The following is a 13,992-nucleotide window of genomic DNA, read 5'->3' as shown; positions in this document are numbered from 1 at the left end:
GAACCGCCCAAACTCAGCAGTTTCCTAACTTCCTTGGTCTCGCTCTGTTACACAGTCCTGTGCTTCAGCATTCCGCCTGTCTTTCCCTCTTTTCCTTGCGTGTGGCATGCATGCTAACTGGCACATAATATTGTAACTGGCTGCTCTCAAACAAAGGAAGTTAACTGTCAACCATTCAGTAGGTTACAGGAGGCGACAAGTGAGCAGTCGTGGCTCGTCGTATGTCTTGGTAAATCACCAACTACTGGAGGCAGATGTAAGAAAACTATGCCACGGATAGGCATCAATCTGCAAAGGGCAGGGAATCCTAGTGTTACCAGTCATCATGGGTTAGCTTCACCAGTTACGCCATCCTCTTTTGGTTTTATTCAATGTAGATAGGATATTCTCTGATCTGCTGAACTGAAGGTCTAGTCCGTTAGTAATCAAAATTTAATTATAGGTTAGAAATCATGAGGCTCCAGTTTAAAGTCTAGAGGAACAATAGATAATGTGTACGAGGATCACTAAGAATCATTTAGAATGGTGGTTATTTAGTTATTTAGTGTGATCAAGCCTAAATTGATAAAATAGTAATCTGACAAGAGTAGAAAAAATTATGCTTGTTGAAAAACAAGGAATTAGCTTGTTTTTAAACTAAAACAGGGTTCAGTCAACTCTCGACTTTATAACCGTTGACAGTTCTCGGAGAAAAGTTTTCGTATGTTGGAAGGGTATATACAAAAAGGTTGTTATCTCCAAAGGAGTGTTTATTTCAGAGGGTGCCATTCCAAGAACTGTCATCAGTTATAAAGTCAAGAGTTGACTGAACCCTGTATTTGGTTTTCCTGGTTTAAAAACAAGCTACAGCCATGTTTCTCAACAAGCATAATTTTTTTTTTGCTCTTGCCTTTAACTTTTTCTATAATAAGTATGTACAGTCAGAAATGTTTTAAGAGTCCATGAAACATACATCAGTCCATCAGCAGTTACACATATGCTGTAGATGATTTTGGTGAGATACATTTTTTTATGATTCCTCTAAGAAAGATGCGTCCATATGACACTCCTGGGAAGAGATGTAAAGAAGTTTGAAGGAATGGGGGTGAAGCAGAGTGGTTAGTTGTTGAAGTGAAGAGAATGGACAGGAATGCAGCTTCGTCAAGGCAGTTGGAAGATTGTCTGCCTTGAAGTGGTGTGGGTGTGTGCATGTCATGGCTACCAGATATCAATCCTCTACCATCATGTGACACGCTTGCTTGTTGTACACTGTTTACAAAATGTCACAAAATTTCTTTTTGGCCTATTTAATTCCCTTTTTTTTTTTTTTTTTTTTTTTCGATGTTAATTTTTTACTGTTCTCCAGAAAGCGTGGTTACTTCAAAAGGGTTTTTATTCCCAATGATGGTGAAATGGAGGGTGACTACACTCAGAGGGATATTGAATGTACAGTTTAGTATGTTACTAGCTGTGATGCAGCCGAACAGTAGTTCTGCCTCCCCTTGCCTCACAGGATGTCCTGCACTCCTCCACCTCTGCAACCAAAAACTACCTGCACAAGGTAACACATACCCTCTTTTCCTTGACGTTTACGTGTCCTCCTTCTCCCGTAAGCCTTGTACCATGCCAAAGTGAAAGCCGGCAATGTTGGAACAAGAACTGGCTATCTGGCTGTAAGTAGTAGCATTGGAGATGCTCTTTCTCTGATGAGCACTGTGCAGGCTGGAGGTTGGCTTGAGCAAGTGAAGCACTCTTGGGTGAATCGTGGTGGAGCATGTAGCAGCAGTTATTTGAGTTGAACTGAAGAAAATAGAATATAAACTGCAGCCTTTAAGAAGGCACATTAAACAGCAAGCAAATGAACAAACACCTTTATGCTCACAGGGTATTGCAGTACTGTCGAGCTTTGACGGAACAAACTGTGTTGTAGCGTCGCTCTGCCTCTGGTGATCCGCGAGGTGGTGAGCCAGTCGCACGCTGGCGTCAACGTCTCTGACAACCTGGATCTGAGCACGTACGGCTTCCTGTACGGCACGTTCCCGGCGGCGCCAGGCGTCTTCGTGTACGCCTTGCACTACGGGCAGGAGGTGGACCTGGTGAGTCGTCTTGCACCACCTGTCAGCTGTCAGCTGTCAGCTGTCTCCTGAGCCTTGCGCGTGGGTGCTGAGTCGTCCGTTGTTGCAGATCGCCATAGCGATGGTAGCCTGCACGTTCATCTCTGCACCGTGGATGTTCGTGTCTGCCCGCATGATCACCATCGACAAGGTGCAGCCGTCTAAAGATCTGGACAACTACTCGTTTGACATCAGCATTGTGGGAATTATAGCATCTGTAAGTGTGACTGCTGTTTGTAGCTGTCTTCATGTGTTTTGCCAATTAACTACATTTACTACTATTATTTTTCCAGTACCACAGCAGGTATTCTCATGTTGCATGTATGTAAAGTATCATACTACAGCAGACATCCTCATGTTGTATGAATGTAAGTCCAGTACCACAGCAGATATCCTCATATTGCATGCATGTCAAGACAAATGTATAATATTGCTTTAGAAATTTGTGCACTTTTAGGTAATTTTATAGCACTTATAGATTTTTGAAAAATGTTTTGGAACTTAATTTTATTAATTTGCTAATATTATTCCAGCATTTACATTTATTTAATCAGTACTGTGCCATTATGGTGGTAGAGATGATTACAGAAAGACTGTATTATGATCCAAAAATGTAAAAAAGCTTTTACGATAGCCATTGTCTGAAGAAGATTAAAGCATTAATAGTTCAACAGCTGTTGCCTTGTAGACAAAACTTTTCAGCCGTTGCCTTGGAGATCATTGGAAAAAATTTTCAAACATTACTAAAAAAAATTAAATATAAAAACTAAGACAATTTAAAAAAAAAATTTGAGATGTAAACAAACCTTCCTGGATAATACACGTACCAAATTTCACAGCTTTAGGTACGCTGTCCCTGCTCCGTGCAAACGACACAGCTAGACAAACTTTCTCTATTATTAATATAGATTGGTTATAACTTGGGTTCATGCAGCCTATTTTGCTGCGCCAGACAAGGCAAGGTATTGAAAGTGAAACCTCACAGACCAAAGTATTAAAACAATTGGTTTATATTCATTCAACATTTGTTGGTGCCAGCTATTTTTTTTTAAATGTTGTTCTATGCTAGCTCGCTAATGGTGCTGCAGGTATTGCTGTTGCTGCCTCAGTGTTCTGGGCAGGTAGCTTGATGAACACATTACATAAATTTGCAATTTAAGGTGCTTTAAGTTTTAATGCAAGTAAAATAGGACAGTTACAGGTTATGTGATTTCAGATTTACACACAGATAAAAATTCAGAATCTAGAAGCTAGTAGTGGTGAGGGGCTTCACAGTAGTGAGTTTTACATGCAGTCGGCAGCCACAAGACCTAACCATACCCAATAGCTCAGTGTATGCAAGTGTAAGTACAACAAATAGCAATGCTCATTACAATTTTAATTTACTACGATTTATATTACACTTTTCCTTATCCTTTAATGAAGTCATTGCCTCAACGTATCACCCTGCCGGCCTTGAAGAATTTCCCTTTCTCAACATTTTAAGTATTTAAGTATGAAAAAACAGTAATATTTGCAGGTTAAAATTATATCTTATATGTTGAAATGAAAGTAATTATGGACTTGAAAATTAAAAAAATTTGTGATCGCATGTCAGCAAAGATGCAGCGTCTAACAAGACAGTGAATTACTGTTGTTTGTTAATGAAATTGTAGCAGTTTTGCAAGTATGTGTTCCAGCAAAGAGTGTTCTCACCAAGTGTTACTAGGTGCGCGTGCAAGACACACACAATCACAGGAACTAACACGCCCTGAAGGACCAAGTGCCAGGCGTGTTTCTGCAGAGCTGTTATAATCATGGGTTTTATTGGTTCAGCCTGGTAACTTTTAGGAGACTATGTGCGTCCATTTTCTTAAATATTTATATTTCATTGCATAGAATGAATTAACATTTTTGTACTGTTTGTGTTTTAGGCGTGGTTGCTGGTCATGTTTGTTTACACTGGAAAATACAGAAAAGCTCTTCACAGGATAACCTGCTGTTTGCTGATATCTCAGGTAATAGTGTTTAGTACCACTTTTGTTTTTCTGTATGCTTATTAATCCTGTAGGTTTCAAGGTTATTTTACGTTGTCCTCTGTTAGTCCCGGTATGATCCTGGGATCATCTGCAGTGGATGCAGTCCAAGGTTGGTCCAGACCAAGCTCTGACCTTTAGTACTGCTTTCAACTTAGTTAACTAGTTGGAACACTGTTGCCACATCTCTCACCAATGTGGCATACTTTTTGACATCTTACTCTTAGTTAGAGTGCAACACTAATGGGTAAGGATCTGAAAAAAATTTGATCACAATAAACAAAAAATAATGCAAATTGTGATTTTTTGAAGTCAAAACATGATTTCCTAATTTTTTTCCTCTCTTTCATAAATTTCGACACAAATAACCTTTCCTATTGTGCTGGTGTTTTGTACGTCGTCTCCCCAACGCACCCAAGAACCATCTGCGTATCGTCACATTCCATGCCGGGCCAAGGGCTGGAAAAGCTTAGTTGAAAACTACACGCTCTGCATCTAAACTGCATTACTTATGCCTGTTTTGGCCACATTGTTTTTTTTTTTTTTTTTCACTTCCTGTGAAATGTCGTCTTGGGTGACAGATGACACGGGAGATAACATTTTGTAATTTCCTAGGTAAGGGAAGGGGAAGAGCTGTGGCAGGATCCTCCTCCCTTCCTCTCCTCTCTCTGTTGATGCCTTGAAGGCAGCCCCCTCCCCCCCCCCCCCTTTTCACATTTGCCTACACACACCACCCCTGTCTGTCCCCATCTTTTATGCTACAGCGTTTTTTTTTTTTTTTTTTTTTTTTTTAAGTGAATCTTCCATTACGAAAATTCTGATCGCATGAGGGGAATAGTTAGGTACGTGGTGGGGAAACCGGTAGAGCTGGAGAGAGTGTCAGCAGCGACGTCACTCCAATGCATTTTTGATATGGGAAGATGGTAAGGGAGGGGGATAGGTACGTAGCGTAGCATGCTAATATGCTAGTTTTAACGGCTGGAAGGGAAGATAGCAGGGGATAGAAAGAAATGATGCAGCAGTGATGCTACGGAATTCTCGTATCGCTGCTCTTGTTTGTCTTCTCCTCTGTTTTCGTAATGGCTAATTATTGATCCTACCATATTTCTTTTGTCATATTTAGAGTATCTAAAATTTATTTTTTCATGTTGAAAATAGTTATTTATTGATTTGTTCATTTAACTTTATAAGTATCATTCATTTTTATGTGAATAGTGTGATTGAAAATGTAAAAATGAAGTATAGATTTAAGAGGTTTTATAAGTGTAATTTATGTTTGAATGGTGTGTTTTTTTTATTCTTTCATTTTGTTCAGCTGGAGATGGTGATATAACATCATGCATAAAAAATAATTATAAGGCAGAAGAATATCAGATATTATTAAAGGCAGCGTGGGAATAAATTGCCAAAAGAGGCGCCATAAAGTGTCGGTGAATGGATGCAAGAGTACAGGGAGCTGGAAAAAAAATTTTTTTTTCATTTGATATATTGATATCATGTCCATATACTTACTATTTTAAATTATTACCTCTTGTTTGATAAAAAAATAATAATTTATCTTTATCTATGCCTAATAAAAAATAAGCTTCACCTCTGTCGCAAGGTTAATTCATGCACACATTTTTTTTTTAATAACTGCCTGCTTATGGTTGTAACATAACCCTTGTAAATAACGTTATCAATATTTTCAGTCTTAAATTTTATTTTCTCTTGAAAAAATTTCAAAAATGTGGTTAGTGCATGGCAACAAGCTGGCGAGTTTAAAAGTGACGGTGTTTATGCATTCGATGCCGTTACACTAATGTGTAAATATTGCAGCTTGATACTGGCATGCACTGAGAGGCACACCATTGCAAGATTGCGCCTAGTTTACTTGCAAGTGTCCGTTGGCAACATTACTAGCCAATGGAAACGGCTCACTATTACAAAACTATGTGCTATGCTACGCAGACTCACAATCATGTGACCTGGTGATGAAAGTTGTATGGCTACCTGGCCCACATAGGCAGGGGCGTAGCCAGGGGGGGGGGGGTGTTTAGGTGTTCAACCCCCCCCCCCCCCTTAACACCAAATCTTTAATTAATTTCTTATTCATCACTCAAACAAATTTAATATTAAAATTAATAAAATTTTTACCATTACAATATTTAAATTTAAGAACCGAAAACTGCTAAAATAGCACTATTTTACACCTTAAAATCCTAATTTTCCCGGGGGAGGACCCCCGGACCCTTCCACTTTAATATGCTTCTTAACACCCCCCATACACAAATCCTAGCTACGCCACTGCACATAGGTCCATGTGCCACAACACTGGGCATTTGAATGCCCTGCTGGATGCATGAAGAGTGCGAAGAGGGGCGTAGCGAGAGGGTGTGGCTTGGTCGCAGTTGCTGATGTGCGTGGGAGCTGTGCTGTGGACCGTGCTGGGACGTGCCTCAGCCTGGAGCATGTACCTGCAGTTCGCGGTGTATGCTGTGGGTGTGCACAGCTCGCGCCTGTGGACCGTGTTCTTGGCAGCTGCGCTACATCTGCTGCACGCCCGCAGTCTGTGTTTCGTGCTGCGTGCGCACGTCTGGTTCATCGTTCTGGGCTTCGGGTGAGTCCGTGCGCAACAACTTCTCACAACTGTTCCTGCCTAATACAAATATTTTGAATGTTTTTCTTTAAATAATAGTAGTGTGTTTTGTACCACATCCTACTTTTTAAAAAATAGTTAACGGGTAAGACAGTAATTTTTCTACCTCAGGATGCATTATTTAATATGGAGAGAAACTCCTACCAAATATTTTTGGGTTGTCCTAGCTAAATATTATGAACTTTCAAACATCATTATGATGTTTACTTAATGTTAATATGCATTTGTAAAGCACCTTAATTGACCAATCACAATGAGAAATTGTATCATTAAAATATGTGGTTTTAGAAAAATATTGATATGCTGCACACACACACTAGTGGCTTTGCCTCGATAGCCATATTGGATTTTTAGATTTTGCTGTTTCTAAATCTATCTTAAGAAAAATTTTCCAAATGTGACTGTAATGGTTTTTCCTTACAGGAACAAACTCATACATTTGGGAACCTGTCTGTAAATGGTTTCCAAATCAAGCAAAAATTTAAAAACTAAATTAATTTTTTTTTAATTTTAATTTTTGCATCTCGCTCAATGTGCTGTTCCAATCTACAGATGTCCAGAATATGAAAATCAGGAGGTGATCGGTTAAAAATGTCACCAGACTTCGTGATATTTTATTTTTTGTAATTTTTACAGGAAAAGCTTTGTTGTGATAGTTAGGAAATTAGTATATTGCTATGTTTTCGTGAATGCTGTCCTGTGATTGGTTGGTGAGGAAATGCACTTACCACTTTCTTCGGGTGGTACGCAGTCACGTGTAGCCTCATCAGTCAGTGTCGGGCGGGGCTCAATGTTAACTTGTAAATGGTTAGAAGAGAGGATTTCATGGCTGTGGTCCAGGTGCTATCATGTATAATCAACCTTTTTCATGTTTTGGAACTTTCACCTAGAATTTTGTGACCACAGTCATCAGTATTAGCTCAAAGAAGGATCGAGTTAACCATGTCCATTGTTCCAGAAACGGAAGGCCTTCAGCTTGTACCGTGAGTTCGTGTGCAATTGTGGGACATGCTTGCGAACAGCCTTTTTTTTTTTGAGTCGGTAAAAAGGTAATGTGCGACTTGTTTGTAGTGTTACACTCCAAAGACCACTGGACTAGCTCAGATATTTTACGTTTTGGTCTTCGAAGGGTAACTCACAAGGTACACTTGCATATTCGGATTCTGAAAAAGTGAGGTTATGTTTCCCTCAGAATATTAGTTATGGGCGATGTTGAATTTCAATGATGACTCTCGTACACAAAATGTTTTTCACTGATTATTTATTTATACCTTACGAATCCACGAGACATTTGCCGCCATCTTGCGACAACATTTACAAGTTGAAACAGTATTTGCCTTACTCACAAACAAGCTTCATTAATTTGAGTCACGCTGACTGGCCGAAAATTGAATATTAAAACAGTTCAAAGTTAAGTCCCGCAGTTGCACTCAACTTTAGGTACAATGCCGAAGGACAATGTCCTCGGCAACAGTGACGAACTTTGGTAAGTCCTGTTTTGGGCGATTACAGACGACTGTAGTCAAAAAATTTTAATTGTGTCAAAAAAACGAAACTAAGGTTGATTATAAATCGGTGACGCCCGGACCACAGCCGCGAAATTTACTCGTTACATCTTCATAATTAAGTTGTGAGCCACCTACTCAACTAACCACCTCAGTCGCTGATCAGTAGATGACTGAAGAACCAAAACGTCACACTGGTCTCAGGAGAGACCAAGGATTGCACCATGACGTAACTTTTGGCCAATCACAGAACAGTATCCAACACTCCCTACAATACCAGCCAATCACAGAACAAATTACAATACATGAAAAAACCCTGAACACACATAACTCAGGGCTTCCCTTGATCTGTCTCTTTTCAATTTCACATCAAAATCGGGGACTCCCAGAATATTTTCTCACGCTAGTTGCTCTGTCTCTCTCTACACCGGATGCATCATTATCGTTTTATCGTCTCGGCGTCACTGTGTTGACGCACGCCTTTCTTTCTCACTCTAACTGCCATGCAACTGACTCATATGATTTCATCATCCCATGGACAAAATTACAAAAGAAAAATTTGTTACAGTGCATTTGCGCATATAAACAAAATATTTAAATCTTAAAATACCATTTTAAAACACATAAAAACGTAATTATTTAGGTAGAATTCGGTAAATTTACAGTTACATGGCTGTTTCATAATAAAGCAAATAGGCTTAAACAATACACAAATATTATAAACGGTATATATTGAGAGAGTACATTAATAAAACATAAGGAAACATAAATATTAACATGGAAAACAATTATAAACGGTAAAATATCATCATGAAAGTTATTTGAAAACATTCATTGTAAGTTTCAATGATTTACTACATGAACCACAGTTAGGTTATGCCTGAAAATTATTTAAACAACTTACATACTGTATTACTGTTAAAACATATTATTCATAAAAACTTAAAGAAAAATTGGGGGAAGGTACTGTCCTGCAATGTTACAGTAGATTTGACATGTATTTGTTATTGTGGTCTGAAAACGACAGTCATGAGGACTTGAGAGTTTTCATGAAGTATTGATAAAATAAGTTTATATGAGTTTGTGTCCAAGAGACGTTAGTTTAGTAACCAATCGTCGACAGTAACATTGCCTTTTTGAATTTAAATATTTTCCAGTGCCGAACTGATTTATTCAGGTGTTCATGCATGTACGCTCTAAGCCTGAATTTTGTGCTAGCTGGGAGGTCTGGAGTGTCACAGAATCACAACTCTCCACTCTCAACTGCCATTCTTGTCAAACTCTGAACTAGTCCACACTCACAACAGATATAACAACTAAGGTAAAAGCTGGTTAGGTCAGGTCAGGTCAGCAACATTAATAAAACTATGTACTATATGTTCTTTATACAGTCAATATGTGTTAATAATGTAGCTGATTTAACATAACCAACCTTTCACTTAAGTTTTTTTTTTCTCCTGGAACCTATTATTCTGCATATTACCTAATTTATGATAGCTACGTTTAAAATACTACAAAATTGTGTGGATTGTTGGTAAGGTTAGGTTTGCTACATTAAAATTTTTGTATAATCATTTGCATGATTGGTGAGAAATTACCAATTTAAAATTGAACTAATCTAACTAATTGTTTACATGATTTCACAATATTTACAATGTAGCTTCAGGGTGGCCAGGGAATTTTTTTAATAACCGGGAATTTTTTGTGTCATGTATATTTCCGCAGAGCTGCCAACCATTACGGATTTTCCGTAATTATTACGGATTTTCCATAATTATTACGGATTTAACACCGAATTACGGAATTACGGAACATCACTGGGTTATTACGGAAACGAGGCTTTGTGCTGCATGGTAACGGAAAAAAAATTCCGTTTCTGATGTGCGTGTTTCATGAACGCAGTTCGAATACATCACGTGATTGCGCAGATAACGGAACTAATAAATGTGCGCATGTACTGTCGAAATAAGTAGATTAATTCTTGTGTTTTGTAATATAAATGGTATGGTATTACGTCCGTTGTACGATACAACTAGTACATATTCTCGGACTTATCGTTTGTTAGCTACTTACATCGCGATAATTTTTGTATGGTACTTTGGCTAACCTGTGTTGTTTTAATTACTTTCTTGAAAGCCATTTTTTTCATCAATTTGTTTTTGTCGTGTCTACAGACGTGAAACCTTTTTTTGTTGTTCGATAGTGTTGTGTTCTTCAGTACCGGTTGTAGAAATGAAGCGTGTGACAGAACAATGTGTATCTGGGGCAAAAAAGAGAACGTTATTCTTCAGAACTTTTGACCAAACTATTCAAACGAATGGCCATTCTTGTCATTTTAAAATGTTTCGGAACGCCACGCGTTTTATAATGCATGCACGTGTGACTTTTCGATTGCACATGGTGGAAGGGATGACTAGACGGCATATTGAATCAAAAAAACATGCAGAACATTTTAAAGCCGTGGCGAGCAATAAATCTATATCGTCGTTTTTCACTACATCTGAAGAAACGAAAGTAACAAATGCAGAGTTATTGTTTACAAGTTTTCTGGTAGAACACAATTTACCGATAGCAGTAACCGATCATTCGGGTAATTTGTATAGAGTTATGTTTCCGGACTCAAATATTACACAGAAATACATTTGTGCGAGAACAAAAACATCTGCGTTAGTGGAGTATATGGCTGGTGAAACTAAAAGTGAAATTGTTGAATCTTTAGTAAGTGGACCATTTGCTTTAGCTACCGATGGGAGTACTGATTGTAATGCAATGAAGATTTATCCATTAGTTCTTTCATTTTTAAATCAAACACAAGGTAAAATTTGCACGGTACTGTTATCCCTTGTTGAGAGTACAGACAACACATGATATGGTATTTTCTCTGTGCTGAGTAAAGAATTTGAACGTTTTGGAATTTCTTGGAAAAATTGTGTAGCGTTTGCATATGGCAATGCTAATACTATGATTGGCACAAACAAAGGTGTGGTGGCATTTGTTAAAGAAAAACTTCCCGCTATTGTTGTGCGAGGCTGCTCATGTCACCTCATTTATCTAGCTGCTAAAAAAAAGCCAGTGCACAGCTAACAATTAGCATTGAGACATTTTTGGTTAATATTTTCTATTACTTGGAAAAAAGTTCAAAACGCCAGAATCATCTGAAAGTGTATCAAGAGGTATGTGGGGCAAAGTCACACAAAATCTTAAAATATGTTAGCACACGTTGGCTCTCTCTCCTAGATTCAGTTGACAGAGTGCTGGAACAATGGGAGGCACTAAAGCTATTATTTTGTAGTGATCCTGAAAAGAAAGAGTCTTCAACTTCACAGTATGAAAATGTAAAATCTGTAATGCAGGATCCACTTATGAAACTTTACTGTTATTTTCTTAGCAGTTCACTTCCTGTTTTCAACCAAGTAAATTTATTTCTCCAACAGGATGCTCCTGTGATACATGTATTGCGGAGAAAACATTTTGGTTTATTGACAATTTGCTTGTTTGCTTTATCATTATCATTTATCATTATCATAAATGAAAACTGTAGTGTGCATTTGAAATTGCTGCAATTTGTAACAAGATATGCTAGTGTGTATTTAATTAATTTTTATTTGTTATTTGTGAAGAGAGACAAAACAAAACACAGACTGCAGGTCATTGAAAGGGATGCTATTATGTAAAGTGACATATTTAAATTTATTATGTTGTTTAACGAACTTCCGTACCTATGTATATAATGAAGAAAATACAGCAGGGTGCTAAAATGTGAGTAATCTCTCTCTATAATATTATATTATTTCATCAAAAGTATGTTTTTTTTTTTTTTTTGTAATTGTAAATATCAGGGAAATTTTGAATTTTTTATCAGGGAAATCAGGGAAAAATCAGGGAATATTTTTGGCGACTGTGAGTGGCCACCATGAGCTTACAAAACGTAGCCTGACAAATCATTTTTGAAATTTGTCACTATTTTTTAATGTTCCTAATCTAACAACTCGTTAAAATAGTAAACTATTTGATTTAACACAACTCTCTTTTAAAGAATTGTTTGAAAATTATAAAGAAGTAAAAATAATATTTTAGTCATTTTATTTATTATTTATTTTTTAGAAAGAGGCTTTCTTTTAGAATTACCTTAAATACATTTTACACAAAACTACAATCATAATAGCGTTAGCATGTGTCATATTATAAAATTTTGTTTCTCTTCCATAAAAATAATGGTTTTGATATTATTTTGTCTTATGTTAAGTAATTCATAATGCCCAAAATCATATTATCTGTTTCACCATTAATATACTCAAAAATACACAAGAACATATTATTTTTCTAATTCTATAACATTTGTGTACTACGGTTAATGATAGGTATCAATTTTCTGAATTTACAATGTAAAGTATCACCAAATGGTTGACAGTTTATTACACCTATCTTTGTGTCAAGTCCCTTAAGCTTGTACTTAATATTGTAATTGGGAACCTATTTTCAAATAATTGAGTACAACCATGCACAGCCGCCATTATTCATTTAAAACAAATGTGTTTGATATAGGCAATCCATTCGCTGACTTTAATATCATAATTTCCAGACCATTAAGACACGTTTTATGAAAATTTGACATCCATGTTGTTAATAAACACTTTTATTTATGTAAACTAGGCCTACAATCTTACATGAATACACCAAACACAAAATATTTAGCACGAAAAGCCGGCCACTGCATGAATTCTTATGGCAGATTCCAGCAGAGTAGCCTCAGATAGCTGTTTGAGATCTCGGTTTCAAAACAAAATACTAGTACGCTCTCTACTTTATATAACTACGTATTAGCTTGAAGTACAGTACATCGACATAACATAACTTTTAAGCTATTTAGAGCTACCACATGTTTGTGTCTACAAATTTAAAGGACCTATATTAAAGTATCAATTGAAAATTATTACATTGAAAATCCAGAAGATTGAGAGTAATGGCAGATACTGATAATAAAACATTTGAATTTTTACATCAATTATAGAAATGCAACTACTAATTAATGGCAGTGAAGTCACATACTTCTTCATGGAGAGTTGTAGACGCAGCTATGTTTGGATATAGTTTTTAAAAAGATGCATACTGTGTCATTGTTTGTGTTTAAGTTTCAAAAAGTAAGATTAAAAAAACTGAAGTTCACAAAAATGCAATACTTTTTTCGTACAGTTTCAGATTTAGAAATTTTCACCTCTTCACAATGCTTAGGAAACAAGAAGTGAGATTTCTGGATTAGGTTAAATATTAAAGTAAAATATAACTATTGGCTCTCCTATAAAAATATTCATGAGATACTTAATTTCTTTTTCTGCAGACTTCCTCTGGTGATGGCTACAGTAATTATGGTTGCTGTCGAGAGTCCAGTGAATGACGACACTGTATTCATCAGCTTTCAGTACGGCGTGCCACAGGCAGCTGTGTCATCATGCTTCATGATCGTCTGCTTCATCAGTGAGTTCTTGTGAATCACTAGTGTGTGTGAGCCTCCCTGTGGATCTTAAACATAGTATAACTTTTAGAAATGGTCAAACTTTCACTAATACCTTACCATCATTAGAGTTAGGAAAAAGAATGTAAGATTGACTATTTATTTACAAATTTTATGTGGCAGAAGTTTTACTGTTTTCAAACATTTACTTCAACTGGAATTACATTTTTTTTTGCCCAACATCACATTTTTTCCAAATAAATTAAACATATAGGTTGAAAAAAATGTT

The 13,992-nt window shown here is 36.8% G+C and overlaps 1 protein-coding gene across 3 annotated transcripts in view; it reads left to right on the top strand.

The window, feature by feature from the left end:
* LOC134536708 (lysosomal cholesterol signaling protein) overlaps positions 1-13,992 on the top strand; it is an 85,074-nt gene that overhangs the window by 37,128 nt on the left and 33,954 nt on the right. For all 3 annotated transcript variants that reach the window (XM_063376577.1, XM_063376576.1, XM_063376578.1), the window contains exons 6-10: positions 1,910-2,075; positions 2,164-2,310; positions 4,007-4,090; positions 6,499-6,707; positions 13,590-13,726. In XM_063376577.1, the coding sequence (XP_063232647.1) occupies positions 1,910-2,075; positions 2,164-2,310; positions 4,007-4,090; positions 6,499-6,707; positions 13,590-13,726 (743 nt within the window). The remainder of the gene's footprint in view (positions 1-1,909; positions 2,076-2,163; positions 2,311-4,006; positions 4,091-6,498; positions 6,708-13,589; positions 13,727-13,992) is intronic.

The sequence above is a fragment of the Bacillus rossius genome, chromosome 11 (assembly GCF_032445375.1).
Source record: "Bacillus rossius redtenbacheri isolate Brsri chromosome 11, Brsri_v3, whole genome shotgun sequence".
In the NCBI taxonomy this organism is placed as follows: domain Eukaryota; kingdom Metazoa; phylum Arthropoda; class Insecta; order Phasmatodea; family Bacillidae; genus Bacillus; species Bacillus rossius.
The sequence above is the reverse complement of the archived record's forward strand: the minus strand, read 5'-3'. Positions and strand labels throughout refer to the sequence as shown.